This window comes from Felis catus, chromosome F1 (assembly GCF_018350175.1).
Source record: "Felis catus isolate Fca126 chromosome F1, F.catus_Fca126_mat1.0, whole genome shotgun sequence".
NCBI lineage: Eukaryota > Metazoa > Chordata > Mammalia > Carnivora > Felidae > Felis > Felis catus.
This window is the reverse complement of record NC_058384.1, coordinates 4,147,034-4,172,641: the sequence shown is the minus strand read 5'-3', so window position 1 is coordinate 4,172,641 and position 25,608 is coordinate 4,147,034. Positions and strand designations below refer to the sequence as shown.

The following is a 25,608-nucleotide window of genomic DNA, read 5'->3' as shown; positions in this document are numbered from 1 at the left end:
CCGCTTAACTGACTGAGCCACCCAGGCGCCCCAGAGCATATGAGTTTTAACCCTTCTTGTTACTTCTTTTATTACGTTATAATGTGAAATGTCTATCAGCCACATTGGAGAATATTACAAAAATCAGCTATTTAAATAATTGTGGCAGTCTGACAGGAAGCTGATCACTGAGTCTTGTGGGACCCTTTGGAGTGGCTCTGGCCTCAGGGCCAGGAAAAATTGCTTCGGCAGAGCAACAGGTGTATGTCTGACCTCGCAGCTACAGTAACTTCTGAAACTACTCATTCAGCTTTGGCTGCTGGGAAATTTAATTTGTGATTTATTTCCAGGCACTTTACAGGATCATATGGATTGCTTTTTGGACACTGACTTGCTTCCTCTTATTTCCTGTCACTCTTATTTCACAAATCAATATAAGATTGACAGCCGTTAGAGCCTACATACACGTCTACCTATATTTATATACTAACATTTATATATAAACAGATGTGTGTGGATATGTGCCCGAAAGCCAGGTTGCAGGCTTCTGAGAGGTGAAAGGATGTGATCAGATAGAACGAGTTGGGGAAAGAAGAGAAAGGAAGGGAAAGAGGGCAGGTTGGGCTGTGGGGTCATCACTTTGGAGGACGCTGAATGCTAAGAGTCTGACATTTACCCTGAACATTAGAGACAGTGGTAAATGCTTCGAAAATTCTGAGCAAAGCAATGACATGGAAACAGCAGTAGCTCAGAAAACTTGCTGTGCTACGGGGTCGAGGCTGGGTGAACGAGGACACTGAGGGCCAGATGACAAGTTAAGGGCTATTTTGATCATGAAGGAGTGAGGCACGGATGTTGTTAGTAAGCTGACAGACACTGCATTTTAGGAGAAGGATTGGATGTAACAGGCTTTAGGAAAGAAAAGGTGACGTGGCCAGTAAATGTAGCTTTTTCTTGCAACAAAGCCCGTGACATCCAAGGAAGCAAGCTCTGTACGACCCACAAACTTATGGAAACAATCAATTCCATTTGGTCTATTCTGCTTCCACTGCTGAGCATTCTGACCTGGGCAAGCCACAGGAGAAGCCAAATCATTCCAAAACCTCTCTTAGAAGGTACGTTTTATTCCTTCCAGAAATTAAGCTGCTGCTGATTATAAATGACAGCTAACTCCGCACATGCAAATTACACCCGCTATTAAAGGCCTCCTGCCTTCCTGAAACATGATACCATGTGAGCCCAGCACCTCGCAGATGGAGACCCCGTAATAAATACTTCTCGACACAGAAACCTGTCGAGATGAATTTCTTAGGCTCCAAGAAAAGCAGAAAAATAATCTCGAACACTTTGAATCTAGGAACTGAAGTGAATTGAATTTTGACCGAAGTAGTTTTGAATTTATAATCTCTGGGGAATGCACTAAGCTGGATTTACCTGTGCATTATTTTTTCAAAGCAAATCAGCAATACAGAGGTTTCAGGAAGGACGTTTACAGTACAAACAGAACAAAGTTCTCAGATAAATAGAAGCCTGAAATATAACTGATGAGCTAACTGAAATCAAGTTTATATTCTCACGTGAATACACACCCCACTCATTTCTACGGGGAAATATTTCAGAGAAACATGGTACAACAGAGCAGGAAGGGGCTTTATGACCACCCAGTTTAGTTCTCTCGTGTTACACACGGAGAGAACTTGTCTATCTTTCTCTGACTTATTTCCATTAGCATCATGCCCCTGCGGTCCTTCCACGTTATTGCAAATGGCAAGATTCCCTTGTTTTCAATGGCTGAATAATATTTCAATACACACACACACACACCACATTTTCTTTATCCATTCATCTGTCAGTGGACATTTAAGGTCATTCCCTGTCTTGGCTATTGTAAATAATGCTGCAAATGAGGGTGCAAATAACTTTTCAAGTTAGTGTTTTCATTTCCTTTAAATACCCAGCAGTGGAATTGCTGGATCATGTGGTTTTTCTATTTTTTTAAGGTTACTTATTTATTATGAGAGAAAGAGAGAGGGATAAAGACAGACAGAGAGAGAGAGAGAGAGAGAGAGCACGTCTGTGCCTGAGAGCAGGAGGGGCAGAGACAGTGCATCCCAAGCAGGCTCCTGCCCAGCATGGAGCCTGATGCGGGGCTTGACCTCAGGACCCTCAGATCATGACCTGAGCCAAAATCAAGACTTGGATGCTTAACCAACTGAGCCACCCAGACACCCCCTATTTTTAATTTTTTTTGAGGAACATCCATACTGTTGTCCACAGAGGCTGCACCAGTTTGTATTCCCACCAACACTGCCCACGGCTTCACTTTTCTACAACCTCATCCACACTTGTTATTCCGTGTCGTTTTGATTCTAGCCACTCGAACAGGTGTGAAGAGACACTGATGGCTAGGAGGTACATGAAAAGATGCTCAACATAGTGATCATTAGGAAAATGCAAATCAAAACCACAGTGAGATAGGAGTCCCTTGGCTACAGATGACAGGATAAATCAGAGAGCTTGAATGGCTTTCCCAAGGCCACCCGGGGTGTCAGATACAGAATGGAATAGAGTCCAGCAGAACAAGCAAGTATGTTTTCCATTTTACCACTGGGCCTATCTCTAGCCCATCTGTGATGGTTAATGTTGTGTGTCCATTTGACTGGGCTACAGGGTGCCCAGATATTTCATTAAACATTATTCTGGGTATGTGTGAGAGGCTGCCTTTGGATGAGATTAACATTTGAATCAGTAGACTGCCCTCCCCAGTGTGTTAGTTGTTATCGTTGTTGCCCAATCAGTTGAAGGCCTGACTAAAACAGAGACTAACCCTACCGCAAGAGGGAAGTCTTCCTGCTCAACTGCCTTTGGGCTGGGACACTGTTTTTGCCCTGCCTTTGGACTCAAATGGAAGTCTGGCTCTTCCTGGGTCAGACCGGAACTTCCCTGTTAGCTCTCCTGGGTCTCCCACTCACCAACTGCAGGTCTTGGGACTTCCAAGCCTCCACAATCACATGAGCCAAATCCTTTTCATAAATACCCCCCGTCCCAGCTACTTTTCAGACACACACCCTGTTGGTGCTCTTTCTCTGGAGATTCCTAATACAGTATTAGACAAACTTTTAGCTCAAAGAAAACAGTCTCGATGAATATGGCGGATACCGTGGATAGGCTACCCAAAAGCCATTCCCAACCTTCCTCTCCCGTCTTCCTCTAATTTAAAGGCTGAAAACCTAAAATGTAGTTTCCTCACCTCTTTTATAGTAAAGGTGATCATATGACACAGTTCTGAACAATAACATGCAGGCGGAAATCCCCAGGAAACTTTTCCTTTGTTCTCTGCCTTCTTTTTCGTGTCCAGAGGCTGGACACACTGACTCAGCGTTGAGGGTGCCAGTCACCCCGGGGCCATGAGGACAACTGACACGTGTAGGGATGGGTACGGAGGAAGGTAGAAGGATTCTGGGTCTGTGATGAGGCCTGTGAGCGGCTGCTCTTGTCTTAGACTGCTTCTCCAGAAGTCTGGAGACAAATGTACCATACCTACCAAAGCCAGTTTTAGTTGGGTTATCTGTTATTTGAAGCTCAACCTTTCCCTAATATACTATTCTAGCCAGGTTTCACCCAGAACGAAAACCAAAAGTGAACATGACCCCAATTCTGGAAATAAATAAATAATAAATAAGTACTTAATCAAATTTTTTTGTAGGTCTACACAATACAGATGGCAGGGGAGAGGCGCTAAGTCCAAGACTTCCCATCCAAGGTTGCTGGCGGGAAGGAAGCTCGCTTCCCCCTACTCCAGATTAGGGTCTGGTCTGGGGAAAAATCCCAAGGGATCCTCTAGAACTCCAGCATGCTTGGTTGTGGCAAAAGGCTAACACCGAGGTAGAATGAATCTTGGGGAGCTATGAGCAGGGGTTCCAACTTTTCCCATGTAGCTCATTTATTTCTAAAAGTTCTTTTTAATGAAAAACTAATCATGTTCGTGGATTCCTGCATCATTAGAATGAGCTCCAGTCCTCTCTCCATCAATGCTGCCACCAGACACCACACATGGCTGCGGCAGTGGAAGGAACGCTAGATTTAGTCAAACGATCTGGGTTTGAGACTGGGTTCTGCCACGTCTTGCTTCGTCCTTTCCCGCAGGCAGATCTGTGAACGTTCTGAGTTCCACTTCCCAATTTACAATTATTGAGTGAAACGACACTGGGATTACAAAAGAATTCCAACAAATTCAGAATACTCTACGAAAGTAAGATTTAATCAGGTCACTCGACTGTGTGCAAACTCAAAGCAGATAGGTCTGACGTGAGGGAAGTACAGGAGAAAAGCTCATTCTTTATCTTTATGGCATTTTTTTGGCCCTTCTTCCTTTCTCAGAGAGACAAAGTCGCTGGATAAGTGATCTCTGTCTGACGAAGTGCTACAGCAAAAAGCCTTACAGAACAAACCTGAGGAAATAAAACACAGGCTGCAACTTGGTACGCTTATTACCAAGCAGTAGTGGTTACCAGTCGTAAGGTCACCTGACCCTCTCGTTGTGGGCTCTAACAGCACCCTGGCCTCAGTGTCCTAATGACCCGTTTAATGCCTCTCTGCCCTCTAGAACCTGAGCTCTCTAGATCCTTACCTGGCAGTAAACCTCTCACTGCTTCGTGGGGGATAAAAGTTCAAGAGGCTAAAATATACGCAGCACGACGCATCTTTTTAGTTTCCCCCTCCGCGCTGAGAGTCCTTCTGGATTCACGCAATAAAAGCTGAGTTCTCTGAAAGACCACAGGAGTCTTTCCTGGGAGATGTTCCGAGCTGGTTCCACACACATACCTTGTCTTGGGTTTGGCATCGAATACAGTCACATTCAAAACAGTACTGGTCCCTCAGCTGCTTCCGGCGCTCCTCGCTGGTCATCAGCATGTCCAGGTAGCAGATGGTGAGCTGGGGGGGGGCCAGAGAGAAGAGGGTCACGTGGCTGTGGTGCTCATTTTCTTTAACAAATGGTTATTGTTACTGATTATTTAAGCAACACTTTTTTTTTTTTTTTTAATGTTTACTTATTCCTGAGAGAAAGAGAGAGAAAGAGACATAGCATGACCGGGGAGGGGAAAATAGAAAGGGAGACACAGAACCCGAAGCAGGATCCAGGCTCCAAGTTCTCAGTACACAGCCTGGTGTGGGGCTCGAACCCACAAACTGCGAGATCGTGACCTGAGCCAAAGTTGAACACTCAACTGACTGAGCCATCCACGTGCCCTTCAGCAACACGTCTTTATTACACACCAAAAAGTGCAAGAGGAAAGACACTACTAACAATCTCGCTACGCAAATAATCACATGTAAAATTTTAACGCCATTACCTTCCAGCATCCGTTGTGTGGTGAGTGCACGTATATTATATATTTATTATAAAAAACTAGACTCATGATCTCTCTACACTTTTACACCTCACTGTTTATTCACCAAATAAGAGACTACCGAGAGCTGTTGTGTTTGGTAGTACTAAGGTTGGGCAGTAAAATCGATCACCGCCAGCAATGGGAGAAGGTGCATCAATCCTGGCCCCCAAGTGGGTGGCGGACTGATGCACCCAGATGCTCTTAAATCCTGACCAGTCCTGCAGCTGCCTCATGGAACGAAACGTCAACCCAATTTGGTGCCTCTGAAGTTGGAGACTCTTTTCTTACTTGTGATGAGACAGGAAAAAAAAGAAACCACTTCCAAGTAGGGAGAATTAATGTCAGCATGTGATCTTGGAGGGAGGCTCTCAAACTGACTTCCTTGGACACTTTCGAACTAAGTAATTACACCATCTAGGATGTTTCTCTGTAGCCCTCAGGTTCCCCTTCTGGTCACAGGTCTTCAGGCAACATCACGATGTCCACACATGCCTCACTCGACCGCATCTATACGCTCAAAGTCTAATTCAAAATAAACAAAATGGAACCCCTGAGTCCCCTGGCCTGTTCCACCCGGGCTGGAGCCGTCCCAGTCCCCGCTGACAGGAATGCATCTTTTGTGTCCTTCAAGCAGAAACCCAAAGTCACCCTTGACCTCTCTCTCCCTCTCACACCCTCACCTGATCCGCCAGGAAATTCTGTGGGCTCAATCTTAGAAACAAAACCAGGAATCCACCACTTTCTACCTTTTCCAACGTGACCACCCAGGTCTGAGTCGCCCTCCTCTCTGGCCCGTAAAACGCAAGTCTCTGCCAGTCTCCCTGCTCCCCCCACAGACCCCGATGCCCCCTGCGCTCCACCCTCCAGGGCTCCCCATGTCCCCTGCACCCCACCCTCCAGGCGTGATTCTCAGTGATTCTCTTCAAACACAAGACAGGCTCTTCCCTGTGCTCAAAACACTCCAACGGCCCCCACTCTTGCTTACAGGCCAAGTCCTGATGAGGGATTCCTACAGCATAGCTCAGCCTGTGCTTCTGTGCTAAAGTCAGGAAACAATTGCAAGCTAACATTTAGAAACTTCTACAGGAACCTGGTAAGAGAAACTTTACGGGACTCTAATAATAAAACATTAGACTTTTATTTCCTATGGTTTTAAAATTTCATTTTTCTAGTAATTTTTGTCATTAAGTTCTACAAAAATATTAGTCTGCAATGGATAAGAACTAGTAACAACCACCACCAGCCCCACTCCCTCTCTGAACTCCTCCCCCGGCCAGCCCTCACTCCTCCTGTCCCCACGCACTCACACGTGCCAGGCCGACACAGGATGTATCCTGGGGCGCTGCCCCCAGAACCCTCTATGGGGCCTCCCTCACCGAGGTCTAACCTGGACCCTCCCTTGCTTAAAATAACAACCTGACTCCAGTCCCACCCAGGGTCCCTCATTCCCTCACTCTTTTCTAGCTTTTCCTTTTCAGTGTCATATGTCAGCTTGTAACATGTTGTGTAAAATACCTCTTCATTTGCTTTTACATGTAGAAAGTAACCATGGGGGCAGGTGCGGTAGGCAGGAGTGGAAGAAGGCAGGACCGTCCGCTGAAGGAGGTAACTAAAGCTCCCTAGAGCCAAAAAAAAATCCCACTTGCTTTTTCTTAGACTCAATAGAAAGCATCTCACATCTACCAAGCCAGATCTTACGTGCCAGAAAGTACGGTAGGGCTCTTGACAGAAAACAACACTTTGGGTGGGCCTCAGTCTGCCAGCCCTTGTCCCACCCACCGTGGCCATCACCAGGGTGACAGAAGCCAGGGCCAGGTCTGGCTGGCCGGCTCTCTCTCTAGATCCTCTCGACAGTGTTATCGAGGATCCGCTATGTGCTAGGCACTCCCAGAGAGAGGCAGCGTGAGTGTGGAAATCAGCAAAAGTCTGGGATCCATCTGGGATTTGCACCCACAGCCCTTGACTCAAGCCTGACACTCTTTTTACAACACAGCCACTTCTCATACTTCAGTGGACCCAAGGGGAGATTCGCTTCTTGGGGGGCTGTGCCAGCATCAACCCTAAAACGCGTAAGTCTGCACTCAGCAGCGTCCTGTGACCACTGGGCTCCTTTAGCCGGGACCACGGCCACTTTTTCATTCCCTGAGTCCTTTTCCTTGCTTTGTGATGTGCACCCAGGGCTGCCTGGGAGATGCAAATGGCCATGATATCAGGCGAGTTCTTCCTGTTTACAGACAACACTGTGTTCCAAATTCCAAGTAACCCATTTCCGACCACACTTTTGAAACCGCCCATTAGTAAGTCTGGGGCAGTACACGTATCCATCTGGTCTTAACAGGCTCTGAGGGTCCCGGGTTCCTTAAATGAGGTGATGGTAAAACGAACTGAACTCTCTGCTCCCTCTTGGGTTAACCCTGGGGCTCGAAGTCTCCATCTGCCCCGATGGCTCTCAGTCATCGGCCCCCGCCCAGCAGATCAGATCAACTCGCAGTAGTTACTGGGAGAGTACCACGTGCCCAGTGGGAAGCCAGTGAATCCAGGGCCAGAGAGATAACCTTGACTAACCCAAGACTAAACTGCGAGGGCCAAAACTCTGAGTGATCACACCAGGAGGCAAACGGGCAACAGGAGACTAGTTATATCATTTAACCCCAACGAACAGACTCGGACCAGCCTCCCTCACTACGCCGTAACCGCCTGCGAGCGCTACCGCTATCGGGACACTGGCTTTCCAACGGGCCTCCCTGCTGCCCGCCGTCCACCTCTCGTCTTCCAGACCGCTCTGAAACAGCTTCCTCAAACTCACATCTGATCACGTCTCTACACGAAGACTGGTGACGGCCTCTCGCTGCCGGCGGGGATAAGGCACACAAGGGCTTCTCCACTGCTCTTCGGTCTGCCTTCCTGCCTCAGTATCTCTCCGGACACCCTCCCGTCTTCAGGCACGCACACCACTAGGCCTCTGGAACAAGGCACACGGTGCCAGCGGGTGCTGCGTCTCCCTGCCCTGGCTAGCCAGTGCCTTCCCCACACCGCCCACTTTTTCAGAGCATTCTCATCCCGCAAGCTCGGCTCCAAAACACTTCTCCAGGGAAGACTGCCCCGTTCCCCGCCTCCGTGCCTCCTCTGTGCCCTCTATGCCACCAAATACACTGTGTGAAAACTGAAGGTCTCAATGGCAAAACATTGTTATTCCTATTTTGGGGGAGGAAACACAGATTACTAACTGGTAATGACAGTTAAATCATTTTATCAGCCAAAGATAAAAACCTTTATTGAAGACTGACTGACTCACTGCTCTCGATGAAGAATCCGCTCACTAAATGTTGGGTTCATTTAGCAGGAACGTATTTGTGAAACTCTGCCATTGATCAGTGGATGCCTTAATGGCACAGAACAAAATCGCATTAAAATATTAATGCCACTGACCATTGCTCTGCCATTTGAGAGCAGTTTTTATGGGAAAGGCAGTAAATCATCCCAACATTAGAGTAATAACATGAAAGATATTTGCTGGATATCGGACATGCTGCTTACATGAAAATTTCAAGGCAAAATGAACCCTTTTTCCATGAAGCCCATCTTTTCATTATGTACAACAGAGTGGGTAAAAAGATCAAATTAAAATTAGACTTCGCTTCCATTTCTGGAATTACACTGTCACAATTATAAATTTTTCTGCTAATACGGGCTCTGAACTGAAAGATGGCAAATCTCACTTCTTTTTTAAAATCAAACCTGAGTGTTATTCTTTCTCTTCTCATTGTCACACCCTTGTACTCAGCCATTATCAAATCCTGCCAATTTTAGCTTCCAGCATTATTCTCTTCAGATCCCTCATCACGAGCCACCAGGTGAATGCCTCCCGACCTCAGGACACCACTGTCACCTCGCGCCTGGATTACTGCATCCACCTGACCCTCATGCTCCCACACTTGCTTACACGTGCAAGGTCTGATCACACAACTCCTCTGCTTCTACGGTGCCCCACTGTCCGTCCCCATCCCTTTCACAAGTATCTAATGAGGACCTCCTATAGGCCAGACGCCATAACGGGCCCCACGGGTCCCTATGATAATGTCTGGTCCCTGCACATTCCCTCATCTGCCAGTCACCTTTGAAGTCTTCAGTCTACTGAGAAGAATGCTTCCTGTTCCTTGAAGTCACCATTCCGTCTCTTGCCTCTGTGCATTTGTCTAGGACGCCTTCCCTGTCTCAGCCAACCTGAGCTCTATGGGTCCTTCGAGAGTCTAGGAGTTACTTCTCTGGAAGTTTTTTGTTTTTTGGTTTGTTTTTTTTTTGTTTTTGTTTTTTTTTTTTTTTTTTTTTACCTTAACTGGAAAAAGCAGGAATATTTTAATAGCCTTCACAGATAATTACCACGGACAGGAATATTTTAATAGCCTTCACAGATAATGATCACGGATATTCTTCTATGGTATTACACCAACATTTTACAAGAGGTAGTTTCTTAAAGATTAGTAGAAATGTGGAATCTAAAATCACATAGGTAAATATCTTGAACTCAGTTATGTTCAAATCCACTGGTCGAACTTGGCATGGATCTTCTATTCAAGCGTGATCTGGTAACATCACGCATCGGTCCACTGAACTATGGCAACCTTCCAGATATCGACACGTTTCATCATCCAATATGAAAAAATCTAGTCACTGCCATCGCCACCAGTATCGCAGGGAAAGTCTTTCGAGATCTGAGGGGCGTCATGCTACTGGTGGTGGATACAGGTCTTCCAAAATACTGACTTGTAATTGAAAGCTTCAGTTTTTTTCATTAGCAACAAGAACTGGCAGTTGTCATCCTTCAAATGACAGGCTCACTTCAACCTCTTCTTCTCTCCCTCTTTTGTATTTACTTATTTTTTTATTTAAATTCATGTTAGTTAACAGACAGGGTGGTCTTGGCTTCAGGAATAGAACCCAGTGATTCATCTTTTACATACGACACCCAGTGCGCATCCCAACAAGTGCCCTCCTCAAGGCCCACCACCCATTCAACCTACCCCATCTCCCCTCCAGCCACCCTCAGTTTGTTCTACGGAAGCCTTTTTCAACCGCTCCCCGCTACTGCCCCTTACCACCGCTTGGGTGCCCCCAGTCTGAATGTCTACAAAGCCCTATGTGTATTTATACCATTGTTCTCTTTATATTGTTACTGTTCACTCTTTTCTGTTCTGTGTCCGTTTCCTCCATTATACCTCGAGCTCCTGAAAGCACGGGTGGGTCTTACTCGTCTTTGTGTTCCCAATGCCCCCCGCAGTACATGACACCCAGTTAAGTATGCAGTGAATTTGTCAAGTGACTTAGCACCTAAGCAAAGATGACTGAGAGGAGAAACACACTGCCTGAAACCCACAACGCTTTAGATCAAAACTAGTATTACAGACACTGATATACTCAGCTCATGCAAATCGCATTTGTCCTGAAAATGCTGGCAGCCAGAGGCATTATTCGTAACAGCTACAGCCTCTTCTAACGAGGAATTCCCACAAGGGGGCCCCGGACTGTCCAGCTTTCTTCCCTGATCCATATTTTGGAAGACTGCCAGCCGATATATACATTTTATAGCTTGACAAAACCCTGAAGCAGCCATCAGCAATCCAGCACGTGAACCATGCCTTAAACCCTAATTAAACATCACTGCTGGATGAGGAGACAAAAAACCCAAAAGCAAAACCAAAGCAAACCAAACCAAACAGACCTAACAACTCGACATCACAATGAAAATCCTTAAGTAGCAAAGTGTTGTAAACGGTGCTGGTTTGAAGGGAAATGGTCCAAAAGTGGTCGGAAGGGTGGCTTTATGTGAGGAGATGTCGCGGGTAAGAAATTTCCATGGTGACCTTTGTTACTGTGGAGACTGTGCAAATTCCCAACTCTCCTCATTTGGGTCTAAGATGCTCTTATCTTAAACTGGCAGTGCCTGGCTTTCATGTTACTTTCCTCGTAGGGCCCATGGGATATACCTGAAAATTAGCGATAGTTTCAAAATGGCTCTAAGATTCTATCCCACTTCCGGTTGTCTTTAACAAGCTTTATTCATTCACTCAACAAACATAGATTAAGAATCTTCCCTATTATAGACACTATATAGTCTTCCTCGTGGAGCCTACATTCTGGTACTTATATCCCACTGAGCACGTAATAAAACTGGGGTGCCCTCATGGGCAATAAAGCCAAAATGCAAAGTTGATGCTATGAAATTACCAAAATTCTTTTTTTTTTTTTTAACATTTATTCATTTTTGAGAGAGAGAGACAGAGGCGAGCAGAGGAGGGGCAGAGAGAGAGAGAGACACAGAATCCGAAGTAGGTTTCAGGCTCTGAGCTGCCAGCACAGAGCCCAATGTGGGGCTTGAACCCACAAATCATGAGATCATGACCTGAGCCAAAGTCGGACGCTTAACTGAGCCATCCAGGCACCCCCAAATTACCAAAATTCTTCAATTTACTTCCTTACCCGACTTACCAAAAGCAACTATTTGCACAATAAAAAGGAATTACCTCTCTTAATCCACCTCAAAATAGCTCTTCTCCTGGTTCTCCCTCTGGCCCACCTCTGCCAGTTTTAAATGTGCAGGATGTATGTTAGTTCTTCGAGGCAGGTGGCTACAGACATTAGCTGAGGAGGGACTCAGGACACCAGCCTTCAGTGACCCAAAAGTGAATGATGAACAGCTGACCCATCTAGAATGTCCACAGTGCCCTTGGTGAGAAGCACTCCTGGTCTTTACAGTAAGGGCCATTTAATAGGAAGTCAAATCAACAACGAGTAACGAAATGCCTCCTGGGTGCTAGGCCAAGTGCTGGGTGATAAAGGAGATAGAGAAGTAAGACACGATGGCCGGTCCTCATGAAGCTTATGGCAAACAGAGAAGTCACCAAAAGAGCCAGAATAAATGCACAGAAATATTAATAACCACCGTAAAGGAGATCTCAAAGCGAAAGACCTTCCTTTAATTTGGGACATCGGGAAAAGCTTTAGCGACAAGAAGATGTTTGAAAGGGCCTGGAAGGGTATGTACAATGGGGCTCGGGGACAACTGTGCAGAGAAATGTCACCCACCAAGGCATGCACGATGAGGTGGGGAAATTTTTATTTTCTGAAAAAAAGAAATCCAGCTCACTGACAGACAGAGAAAACAGACTGGTAGTTGCCAGAGGCGGGGTGAAGCGGGTCAAAAGGTGGAAAGTTCCGGTTATAAAGGTGGAAAGTTCCGGTTATAAAGGAAGTCCTAAGGCTGTGATGCCCAGCACGGCAACTATAGGTAACGATCCTGCGAAGCACATTTGAAAGTCACTATGAGAGTAAATCTTAAAAGTTCTCATCACAAGAAAAAAACGTTCTGTGACTATGTGTGGTGACGGACGTTAACCAGACGTGCAACGGTGATCATTTCGCACCAGATGCGAACGGCGCATCGTCGCGTCGCCCACCTGAAGCTTACATCACGTGGGATGTGAATTATGCCTCAGTTACACCACATCATCTTCCGAACAGGATGGTAGAAAAGGACTTGCAGGGAGAATCCTGCCTCTCTGGTAGGAGAAGACGCTCTGGTAAGTGCCCGCCGGGAAAATACCCGAGTCTGCAGGGCCCGATCCTGAGCACAACTGTTCTGGGTGAAGCCGGGGGAGGGATCTGCTCGTCGCTCCAGAGATTTACGTGAAAAAAAGTGAGATGAGCACCAAAACACAAGACGCTTCATCAACTAAATGAAAACCAACCCAGGAAAATAATTGCCAGCCACGCCTAGAAAACAAGACACGAGAAAATCTCTTTGTCGTTCCTGAGAATTGCGACAGTTTTCTAACGGTTTTTCTGTTTGCTTCTTATTTTAATTCAGTAAAATCATCATGATATCGGCAGCAGCGTCGTCAGCAGCAGCCGGCCTTCAGCTCCGTTACTAACGCTGTCAAAAATGCACAGATCCCTTTCTCAGCCGCCCTGAAGTCACATGTGTCCCCAGGAAAAACCACGAGATTCTCCACATCACTGACAGATACCCCAGTACACTGTTCCTAAAAGCTGGAAATTCGGCAAGTGGCTGCATAACAGCTCATTTGGTTGAAAATCCCTTTGGAGGGAGTCTTATCCAAGCCAATTCCCTGTCTATGTAAAATCTGGTGCCTCTGAGTTCAGGTTTTATTGGCTGGTTTTATTTATTTATTACCTGCATAAATGCAATAAGAGAGTATGATACTCTGCTTTCCTTGCAATAAACATCCACTTTAGCAAAGTTGGAGGTAGAAGGAAAGTGGGTTCTCACAAGCATAGACACCGATAACCCCGCATTCGGGGTGGTGCTTGTGCCAACCCTGCGTGGGCCCCCGTTCACCCTCAGCTGCCTCCTGAGACCTCAGGCTTCTGCAAACGAGGCCTGTGCGGCAGGCTACAAACCCAAAGGGTCAAGGGCTAAGTCACTGCTGAAGGTTCTACGCCCTGGCCTCTCTTCCCTGTCACATCTTTGCTTGAACAATCACGCAGAGAGGCTTTGTAAAGGCCCAATGACAACTTGAAAGAGTGCAATTTGCTTACTTTCTTAGCATGAAGGGGAAAATGAGTCACCTTCAAAATGTGAGGAGTCGCCTGGGGAGTAAATAAGCCCTTGGGATCCATTCACAAGCCGGCTGCCCTCCTCCCGTGGAGGGATGACGACTGGCAGAGAGTGAGGGGGCAGGGAGCGTCACACACGGGACACGTACACTCGTCACACACACTCTCTCTCTCTCTCTCTCTGGCACACGAACAACAGGGGCTACTGATTCCCAGAGACAGTCCATCTGTCATCCTGGACAAGTACTGATGGGCACACGGGTCGCTGGGTGGACCGTTACGGCTCCTCTCCCCAGCAGGGGGATGATGAGGAGCTGCCCCTCAGGCACAACCGGTTTCCGGAAGCGCCGCGTGGAGAGCGAGAGGGTCTCTGATTCGAGGGCAGGCCAGGCGCCGGGAAATCTTACCTCCTCTCCCGCCTCAATGTCGCGGACCGCTCGCAGCAAGAGGTGGGGCCCGTTGAACACAATGGAGCAGTTGGGGTCACAGCTGTGATTGAGCAAAGACATACTGCAGGAAGGAAAAACGGGGTACCGTCACTCAGCAGATACAGTCCAACATGTAAATTTCATGACTATAATGATAATGAGCAGAAGGCACTTCAGCCCGGGGTGCGGGGACAGGGGAGGCTGACAGTGCACCAGGGGCTGAGTGCTCTGGGGGAAGGCCCAGAGCTGTCACCAGCCCATGTCACAGTGAAATGCTCCCCGACACAACACGGAGGCTACTTAGGGAAGCGAGCTCTGAGTCCTTTCTACGGGTGAATGCGGGGGACGGCTGTCTCATTAGACAGCAGCCGGGGACCCCACCACACGGCATCTGGTCCACGCGGCCCCTTTGCAGGACGCGCACGGCGACGCTGGGGCATGAGGAGAGTCCTCCCTCTTACACAGAACGCTGGCGGCGTCCTGCTGTCTAGATCCCGGCGTGTGCGGGGCCACGACACTGGCGTCTTAGTGCCGGTGACCATCCGGAAAGGGGACTGGGTTTAAGCTGCACCATATCCGATAGTACTCAGAGTAGGTGCGAGTGAGCATTTACTGAGCAGGGAGCACCCTCCTGGCCCTTGCACGTGCTTTCCAAATGTAGTCACCACGCTAATCTCATGAGGGTCATTTACAGATGAGACAGACACGGGAAGCACACGGCACACGCCAGCATGTGGGGGCCGAGCCGGAACCAGGCGGTGCCAACACAGCCAACCCAACCGGCACGCCTGTGCCAGTGCTTTCGGACGACCCTCACCAACAGACCTGTGATTTTTCAGGCTTGTGAGAAATACGGAAAGAAGCCGACTTCTCAGGCTCACGATTAATTATAAGAAGGGCTGTATTTGTATCCGGACCTTCCCAGCATGCAAACAAACGGAAGCGAGGCGGGACTGCGCTCGCGGAACGAGAACTGTGCGCTTCCGCCCAGGGGGCTGCGGCGTCAGACCCCGGCAGGGACCAAATCCCGGGCTGTCGTTTGTCAGCAGCCACAATCCCCAACTTCTCAGGTTCCTGAGGGCAATAATTTAGGTCTGAGCTCTGCTTAAAGCTCTTTGTTGACACCACAGCATATAAAACGGGGTTATACAATTCTTCCCTGTAAAGTTCACATTCTCCATTTTCTTATCGTTTATCATCAGGTTTCAAGCGTCGCTCTTGAACCCGCCGCAGCGATAGCCTTTCTAACACCTTCCGCAGGGCTGGGGAGCTGGCGGGAATTACGGTCGCTCCTCCCAGTAAAGGAGTAAGGGAGATACCGTTCGCCTTACCTCGGATATAGGCCAACGCCAACTTCCTGCATCTCCGCATTACAGACGGTGAAGGAGTTGCAGATCACCTGCAAAAACAAGGGGGAACACCACCAGGATTACCAGAGTCACCTAAGGAAAGTGGCAGGCGAGAGAACAGAAATTTCCAAAAGAAAATGCAGGAGTTTAATGCTTTTAGTAGCTGCTTTGGAAAGATCCAAGCCAAACGTGGATGCTCTTTCACTTGCGGAAGAATGTACCTGGGACACACTTGCCACAGGAACGTCAGGTGGGTAAGTGCAGAAATATCAACACCCTGCACAAAAATTCAGGCTTAAACCAGCACAGGGCCTATTAATTTCAGTCTAATCCTCTCCCCCGAAGTTACACACAGTTACACGAAAGGTTCAAATTTCAGAATACACATAATCTATTTACTGAGAACCAGACTCCTGCCACATTGGATTTTTTTCCTCAAACCGCCTGCAGTTTCCAGATACTGTGTATCTGATGAGTAACAGCAGCCTGTCTTTCTCCTACAAAGAGGGAAGTACACCCCGAGAGAGCCTGTGATCTGAGCGGACGGGCCACAATGCGCTCAGAAAGTCCTCCCGTCAAGCCACAGCATTTTCTAGGCATGCGGGATGCCTCAGAGTAGACAGCATGGTCTTACACCCAACAGGGGTGGTGGGGCAAAAGGAATAAAAGATGGAATCGCTGTGCTCAAGGAACCTCAAAACCTATGGACAACCACCCAGAATCATGAGAAGAGCCTTGTCTTAGAATCAGAAAATCTAGATCCTGGCCACACATCGCTGTCTCAGGCAGGTGCTGGGGATGAGCAGTGAAGAAATTAAACAAAGATCCTGCCTTCATGAAGCTTAAATCCTAGTGGGGGAGACAGATAAAAACTCAAGGATAGAAAAATGTCACAGGTGAATAAAAGCTAAGGAAGAAACAAGGCCAAGGGACAGAGGAAAAAGTGCTCAGGAAAGCTCTTTAGCATAAGATGATATTTAAAGATTTTTTTTTTTTTAACATTTATTTATTATTGAGAGACAGAGAGACACAGATCAAGAGCAGGGGAGGGGCAGAGAGAGAGGGAGACACAGAATCCAAAGCAGGCTCCAGGCTCCGAGCTGTCAGCACAGAGCCCGACGCGGGGCTCAAACTCACGAACCGTGAGATCATGACCTGAGCCGAAGTCGGACGCTTAACCGACGGAGCCACCCAGGCGCCCCAGCATAAGATGATATTTAAACAGAGACCTAAGAAGCTGTGGAAATGAAATGTGCATATTGGAGTGGTGAAGGTTCGTGTCAGGAGAAAGAGCAAGTGCAAAGGCCCTGAGGAGTGAATATCCTTAGGTATAGAGTAACAGCAAGAAAGCTGGCATGGGCAAAGCAGAGTGAGGGAGAAGAAGAGGGGGTAAGATATGAGATCAGAGAGGCAGCTAGATGTTGTATGGATTTAGAGCCACATCTAAATTTTTTTTTTCAACGTTTATTTATTTTTTTGGGACAGAGAGAGACAGAGCATGAACGGGCGAGGGGCAGAGAGAGAGGGAGACACAGAATCGGAAACAGGCTCCAGGCTCCGAGCCATCAGCCCAGAGCCCGACGCGGGGCTCGAACTCCCGGACCGCGAGATCGTGACCTGGCTGAAGTCGGACGCTTAACCGACTGCGCCACCCAGGCGCCCCAAGCCACATCTAAATTTTATTCTAAACGAGTCAGAGAGCCACTGGGTTGCTTCTGAGCCAAGGCATGAATGGATCTGATTTCTGTTTGGAAAGGATCACTCTCCTGTGATGTAGAGAATGGGGCTAGAGAAAGAAAAGGCCGGAAGGAGAGGAAATGAGCAGCCCCGTGAGACCGGAGGCCGGGGGTGCCGGTGGCAGAAGCGGGGGGCTGTGAGTGGTGCTGCTAACAGGATTTGCTCACGGACAAGCCTGCATGGGAGCAGCGAGAGCCACGGATCGGGTTCGAGCGTGGGCCGGAATGAGATTACAGTTGCCATCCGTTAACGTGGGGAAGGCTGTAGAAGAAACAGGTGTGACTGCGGGAGCCCGGGGGCGAGTCCAGTGGCTCTGCTTCAGCCGCCCTCAGTCTGAAACGGCCCGTCACACGTCCCAGCCAAGGCTGCGTATGCACGAGCACCCAGAGTTCAGGGTACCAGCGGGGCTGGAGACGGACATTTAGGACAAAACAGAGCAAAGCCCATCAAGAGTGTAGACTCGAGAGGAACCGGGGACTACAAAGGGACGCTGACTTCCTGTTATAGTGTCTGTAAAGGGCAACACAAGTGACGACGAATTTCTCTAAATCAGGTTTATATGAAAGATGTCATGTACGAAAAAGCGTTCGGTCCTTTGAGACCCTTCCAACTGCTCTAAAGAGCTCTTCTGTGAAATGTAGGGCAACCTATGGCTTGGCGTTTCCTCTAAAACTCTGAACAAACTGCAGTTTCCAATCAGGAAATAAACCGGTGCACACGCACATATTTTGAACACATACTGGTTAAATTGCTTTAAGGGCATGTGTTTCACATTAAATTGCAAGAGAGTACCGTCTGTACATATTTATGCATAAAATGGAGGGTGGAAAGACGGGACAAAAGATCCTGTGTTTTCTTTTTGAAACTTTAAACATTAAATGGGTATGAATTGGGGGGTGGGGAACAGGAACTGTAACACTTATGTTTAAAGCATAATCAGGACTTTACCAAAAGTAATCCACCAATGAAAAACCAGATCAGACAGATCTAATTTGTTAACTTTTGGATCAAACCAAAACGTAAACATCTTTTCTGCACCATACAGCACATGAGAGGCTCTTCCAAAATCAGCTTACTCTGACGGAATTTTTAAAAAGAAAGAGCTAACAAGGGGAAATGTCAGCTTGCTGTGTCTTCCTCCAGGAAACTTCCCGATCCCTCGGACTCAGCCACTTACTCATCTCTTCGGGGCATTTCTCACACGGGGTCATTGTGCACCCATTTACTCAGCACCACACACACCTATGGGTGTAAAATACACACAGGGCAGTGTTGGTGGTTCCTTACGTGAAAGACACTTCTAAAGGGTTTTCTGATGGATGGATGGTTGTGTGTCCCCAGAGGGTCACTGTCTAGAACAAGGGTTGGAGAAGATGCCAGAAATCACAGGTACCCCGTAGGTAGAGAAGAGAGATGGATGTCTGTGCTCTGACAAGGAGTAAGAAGTTAACCTTCCATTTCTCTTGTCTTGAGCCACCCAATCTCTTGACATCCCTTTGTGCGTTCTCTCTCTCCACTCTAGCTCATCTTCTGTTTTATCCTCTTTTCCATTAGTCCAGTGGATGACAGGCTTACGCATCAGAAGAGCACAAGGGGCTGTTTGATCCTCTGCTCAAAATGCCAAGGGCCTGAGGGGCACCCGGGTGGCTCAGTAGGTTAAGCGTCCGACTTCGACTCAGGTCATGATCTCACGGCTCATTAGTTCGAGCCCTGCTCTGGGCTCTGGGCTGACAGCTCAGAGCCTGGAGGCTGCTTCGGATTCTGTGTCTCCTGCTCTCTCTGCCCCTCCCTCGCTCATGCTCACTCTTTCTCTGTCTCTCAAAAATAAACATTAAAAAAAAAAAATGCTAGGGGCCTGGTACACAGGGCGCAAAATAACTGTGCAAAATGAATGAATGAATGATAGTCCCCACATCTCTTGCACTATCTTTTCCTTTGTTTGTTTACTTTCCTCCCTTCTTTTCCTTTTCCTGTCTTCACTGGTACCAGTCGGCTACCCTCCTCTCTCTTTTCGCCTCACTCCACAATAGAGGTAGGAGATTTTAAATTTCTACTGAACAAATTCCAGACAAGTTCCTCATTCATATTATTCTGAGAGGCGCTGAGTGCTAGTGTTCCTGAGCTACAACAGTTTAACTTTTTGCCCACTCTCACTTTTTTTAAATATATATTTTTAAATATTTATTTATTTTGAGAGAGGGAGAGGGAGAGAGGGAGAGAGAGAGAGAGAGAGAGAAGCAAAAAGAGGGAGAGAGAGAGAATCCCAAGCAGGATCCTTGCTGTCAGTAAGGAGCCCAACACACAGCTCGAGCCCATGAACTCTGAGATCATGACCTGAGCCAAAATCAAGAGTCAGATGCTCAACAGACTGAGCTACCTGCCTAAGCACGCCTGCCTACTCCCACTTTTATTAAAAACATTGATTTCACTCACTAGTATATCCTTATGTGCTCAAGTGAAAATCTGAGAATGAAGGAATTCATTCTTCAAATAAAAGAATGGAAATAAAGTCCAGAAATAAAAGTTTAACCGCTTTCAAAGCATTTCTTGGTATAAACTGTTTTCTTGGGGAATTACACAGGTTAAATAACTAATGAATGAATACTTCACACAAAGATGCCTTTCAAAAAGCATATTATAGGGTGCCTGGATGGCTCAGTTGTTTAAGTGTCCAACTCTTGGTTTCAATTCAGGTCATGATTTCACGGTTCACAGGTTGGAGTCCCATGTCAGCTCTGTACTGGCAGCACAGAGCACACTTGGGATTCTCTCTGTCTCCCTCTCTCTCTGCCCCTCCCTCCCCGCTCTAAATAAATAAACTTAAAAAAAAAGCATATTACTGGGATTATTTCAATAAAAAAGCAATTAAATTAAAAAAATTCTTTCTAAAACCTGTTGGATTATTACTTTAAAATATTTACTATGACATAAAATTACAACATACGTTTAAGTTATCTTATAATTATCAAATATAGCTATGTATACTCTTCACAATATTTCTTTTGAAATATTCAGAAGCCTTCATAATATAACACTGTAGCCTTTCTAGATAGTAAAATTCTAGTGAGCTAGCACAAATAATCACTGAGCCTCTGTATTTTGTAAAAACAACTAAAGTAAAATTTTAAATGTTCTATGAACCATGATAAAAACTCTCAACAAAGTAGGTTTAGAGGAATGCACTTCAACATAATAAAGACCATATAGGAGATACACACAGCTAACATCATACTCAATGGTGAAAACTGAGAGCTTTTCCCCTAAGATAGGGAGCAAGACAAGGATGTCTACTCTCACCACTTTCATTTGTCACAGTACAGAAGTCCTGGCCACAGCAACAGAGAGGAAAAAGAGATTAAAGGCATCAAAATTGGTAAAGAAGTAAACTTTCACTATTTCCAGATGACATAATACTATTTACAGAAAACTCTAAAGACTTCACCTAAAACCTACTAGAACTTATAAATGAATTCAGAAAGGTTGCATGATACAAAATCAACATATAGAAATCCCTTAACCTTCATTATTAGTGTATAGAAAGAGAAATTAAGAAAACAATCCCATTTACAATCACACTAAAAAGAATAAAATACCTACGAATAAACTTAAAAAGATAAAAGACACATACTCTGAAAACTATAAAACACGGATGAAGGAAATTGAAGACAACACAAACAGAAAGTTATTATATGTTCATCGATCTGAAGAACAAATACTGTTAAAATGTCCACACTACCCAAAGCAATCTACAGATTTAATGCAATACCTATCAAAATTCCAACAGCATTTTTCAGAGAATTAGAACCAACAATCCTGTAATTTGTATGTTAAGACAAAAAACCCAAATAACCAAAGCAATCATGAAAAAGAAGAACAAAACTGGAGGTATCACAATCCACAGTCCCAGATTTAAAGATATTCTACAAAGCCGCAGTTATCAAAACAGTATGGGAGTGCCACAAAAATCGACACATAGAGCAATAGAAAAGAACAGAGAACCCAGAGACGAATCCACAATTATAGGGTCAAGTGATCTTCAGCAAAGCAGGAAAGAATATCCAATGGGAAAAAGACAGTCTCTTCAAAACATGGTGGTGGGAAAATTGAACAGCTACATGCAAAAGAATGAAACTGGACCACCTATTTACACCGTACAAAAACAGAAGTTCAAAATGGATTAAGGACCTAAATGTGAAACCTGACACCATAAAAATCCTAGAAGAGAGTGTGGGCAGTAATTTATCCGGCATCGGCTGTAGCAACATTTTTCTAGATATGTCTCCTAAGGCAAGGGCAACAAAAGCAAAAACAAACTATTGGGACTACATCAAAATAAAAAACCTCTGCACAGTAAAGGAAACAATCAACAAGACTAAAAAGCAAGCTACTGAGTGGGAGAAGTATTTGCAAATGACATAGCAGATAAAGGGTTAGTATCCAAAATATACAAAGAATTGATACAACTCGACACCCAAAAAACAAATAATCCAATTAAAAAATGGGCAGAAGACATGAACAGGCATTTCTCCAAAGAAGACATACAGGTGGCAAACAGATACACGAAAAGACGCTCAGCATCACTCACCGGCAGGAAAATACAAATCAAAACTACAATGAGCTATCACCTCACACCTGTCAGAATGGCTGAAATTAAAACACAAGAAACAAGCATTGGTGAGGATGTGGAGAAAAAGGAAAGGAAACCTTGTGCGCTGTTTGTGGGAATGTGAACTGGTGCAGCCAATGTGGAAAAGTAAAAGTATGCTCAAAAAAATATGGAGGGGCGCCTGGGTGGCGCAGTTGGTTAAGCGTCCGACTTCAGCCAGGTCACGATCTTGCGGTCCGTGAGTTCGAGCCCCGCGTCAGGCTCTGGGCTGATGGCTCGGAGCCTGGAGCCTGTTTCCGATTCTGTGTCTCCCTCTCTCTCTGCCCCTCCCCTGTTCATGCTCTGTCTCTCTCTGTCCCAAAAATAAATAAACGTTGAAAAAAAAAATATGGAGTTTCCTCAAAAAAATTAAAAACAGAACGACCACATGATCCAGTATTTCCACTGCTGGGTGTCTACCCACAGAATATGAAAACACTAACTCAAAAACCTATGTGCACCCCTATGTTTACTGCAGCATTATCTATGGCAGCCAAATTATGGAAGCAGCCCAAGCGTTCACTGGTTGGTGAATGGATAAAGAAGCAGTGGTATGTATATAACGGAATATTACTCAGCCATCAGAAAGAACGAAATCCTGCCATTTGCAATAACATGGATGGATTATGGAGAAATAATGCTAAGTCAAATGAATCAGTCAGAGACAGACAAATACCATATGACTTCACTCATATCTGGAACTTAAGAAACAAGGCAAATGAGAAAAGGAGGAAAAAAAAAAAAGAGACAAACCAAGAAGGGGAGGTGGGCAGGGGGCTAAGAGAAATAGGTGAAGGGTATGCACTTCTCAGGATAAACACTGGGTAACGTACAGAACTGATGAATCACCATGTTGTACATCTGCAGCTAATAGGAGAATGTGTGTTAACTACGCTGGAATACATATATGTATATATATTCATTCTACGAACCAAATTCTTACGTCATGTGGTTCAGGTTCTAGGTCCAGAACCTGACGTTTGTGTTCTGGGATTAAAAGTTCCCCTGCAGCCATCATACCAACACACAGGTGAACGCTTCAGAGAGTTACCTTATACACATGTTTAAAGTTCACATTTTTCCTTAAATTTTCTGAATTAGAAGCTTTTTACTGTAGAAGATAAATGAAGGCATTTGAGACACTAGGGAAAATCGCCGACATACCATTACCTCTAAACGGCGAAGCTGAACAGCCGTAAGAAAACGAACAGCCCGTTGCAAACAGAGTAATTCGACCCCATAGCAGAAGGAGACATCCACTTCCCAGCACCTCCTCGCCCTAATTACTCACTTCTACAAAGAACTTGGTCTGTGCGCAAGTAGCTATAGCTGGCTTCTAGCCTACTCTAGAGAATGCTTTCAATTTCAAAAAATATTAATTTTAAAACATTTATAACAAAAGGGAACTCAGTTTCTAAACACAAACATAAGGCAGTTTCCTCAAAGACCATCTGCAACTCCTTTATGATTTCTCTACTTAAGGCGTAAGTAGAGTGTTCGGGACACGGAAGTCTGACACACAGAGTTCATTAATTAGAGAGGCTAAGGTAAATTTTCAAAAGAGAGCTTACTGTATTTATTTTATTGGGGCCTGTGCATAGAAGGAAAGGAAGGCGGGAGAGCTGGCAGAGATGAAAACCAAAAGCAGAGGTTTTTGTATAAAATAACCACCACCACCCCCCACCCCCCACCCCGCCCCAGCACTATTAATTCTCTGCCTTTAGAAGCATGCTAAGTGTTTCAGTCAGGGTACATTTTTCTCCTCCACGGCAACTGACATTTTACTAAACACAGAATTATTTTTTTTAAGTCTTCTCATAAACCACAAGAGACTTAAAATTGTAACCCCCCGCCCCCGATCCCTCCTATCTGCGTGGCAGACACCGAACCATCTTCCATGATTCAACCCAGGCCTTCCCTGATATCCTGCTCCTGCCTTTGGTCACTGGCTTACACTCTTTCCCTGGGCCTGAAAATGGGCGGTCTGCAGTCCACACACCAGTGCGGGAAGGAGGTGCGCTCAGGCATGAAGAGGCAGCACTTTTCAGAGGACAAAAAAATCACAAATCCCCAAATTCACAAAAGCGTTCCAGGTTTACAACAGTAAGGATCGTTATGGCATCTTCTCGATTTCAGACTTTAAAAATCAATCCCTAGGGGCGCCTGGGTGCCTCAGTGGGTTGAGCATCCGGCTCTCGATCTTGGCTCAGGTCATGATTTCATGGTTTATAGGATCGAGTCCCGCATCAGGCTCTAAGCTGACATCGTGGGTCCTGCTTGGGATTCTCTTTCTCTCCGCCCTTTCCCTGCTCGCTCTCTCATGCTCTCTCTCAAAATAAATAAACACTTAAAAAATCAATCAATAAAACCATTAGTGCAATATATCTTCCCTTTGTTGGGAAATAGCTGGAGAGCCTCCACATTTCATCCATGGAGGCTGTGAGCAGGTGTGCTCAGGGCCCATCGCTGTGCTGCACAGCCAGCCTCATGGAATCTGATCCCACGGAGTTTCCTCTGGTTTCTGTCATAGGCTATCCCGTTTGCAAACGTAACGGACCACTGGCTGAAGACAGCAAGCGAGGATGTTGGAAAAATGGTGGCAAGCGAGGAGGAACATAAAAATGATAATTTTATCAACTTGACTCAAGGTGTTCCGTTATAATGACTTTTATCTGGTAGAAATTCTTACAAACCACCTCAAGATGTTTCTAGTATTTAGAAAATGCTAGAAGGAGAACATATAATCTTATTTTTAGCAGATGGCATGAAAACTATTGACGTCTCCCATGTGTTATTTGAAATGTGCTTGCACCTCGCCACCTAGAAACAGACATGAAAATTATAAAATTTAATACCCTAGCTAGTTTTCTAAATAGTAGATCATAAGAATGGTAAACATCAACCTATAAAAGCACAATGCTAAGGCCCAAACCAAAAATATTCACTTAAACATTTATATAGCATTATAAATGATGCTTTTTCGAACAAAACTAATTTAAAGCAAATTAAACCACGTATGCCTCTTGTTAAGTTGGAAAAGTAAAAATTTGCCCTTATATCATGCGAATATCATTAAAGATTTTGAAAACAATGCAAGCCAAGTAAAAAATAAAATGATCTAACTTGAGAACGCTTCTTACCACGTCCTGTATCACAACATACTTGGACATGTGTCCCAGACCCTCTATATTCAAGTACAACTGTTCCCACAACTGTGATGGTGTTGGTCAGATTTCCAGCTGTGGTCACAAACAGAGCACGCTAGACACACAAAATATTAACAACGACTTGCAAAAGCTAAAATCAACATCGAGGCCAGTATCGCAAGCGAGGGAAGAACAGTCATACAATTGCGTTTCCTGCTTTAAATCCTTCCCGAGGTCAAGCGACCCAATGTCAGCAAGTGAGGATTCACAAAATGAAGCCCTCTCGGACGACAGGTCTTCCAAAACCCACCCACACTTTCCTATTTCTAAGGGCTTTCCTCACAGCAGAACCCATTA

The 25,608-nt window shown here is 45.7% G+C and overlaps 1 protein-coding gene and 1 long non-coding RNA gene across 4 annotated transcripts in view; one reads left to right on the top strand and one right to left on the bottom strand.

The window, feature by feature from the left end:
• The window catches only part of SMYD3 (SET and MYND domain containing 3), a 686,941-nt gene that overhangs the window by 135,852 nt on the left and 525,481 nt on the right, over positions 1–25,608 (bottom strand). For all 3 annotated transcript variants that reach the window (XM_045049147.1, XM_045049145.1, XM_011290829.4), the window contains 3 exons: positions 15,706–15,773; positions 14,354–14,456; positions 4,804–4,914 (listed from right to left, as the gene is read on the bottom strand). In XM_045049147.1, coding sequence (XP_044905082.1) covers positions 4,804–4,914; positions 14,354–14,456; positions 15,706–15,773 — 282 coding nt within the window. The remainder of the gene's footprint in view (positions 1–4,803; positions 4,915–14,353; positions 14,457–15,705; positions 15,774–25,608) is intronic.
• On the top strand, positions 12,617–13,531 carry LOC109495520. Its single transcript, XR_002150950.3, has 2 exons — positions 12,617–12,949; positions 13,237–13,531. It is a non-coding gene; the product is annotated as an uncharacterized LOC109495520 (long non-coding RNA).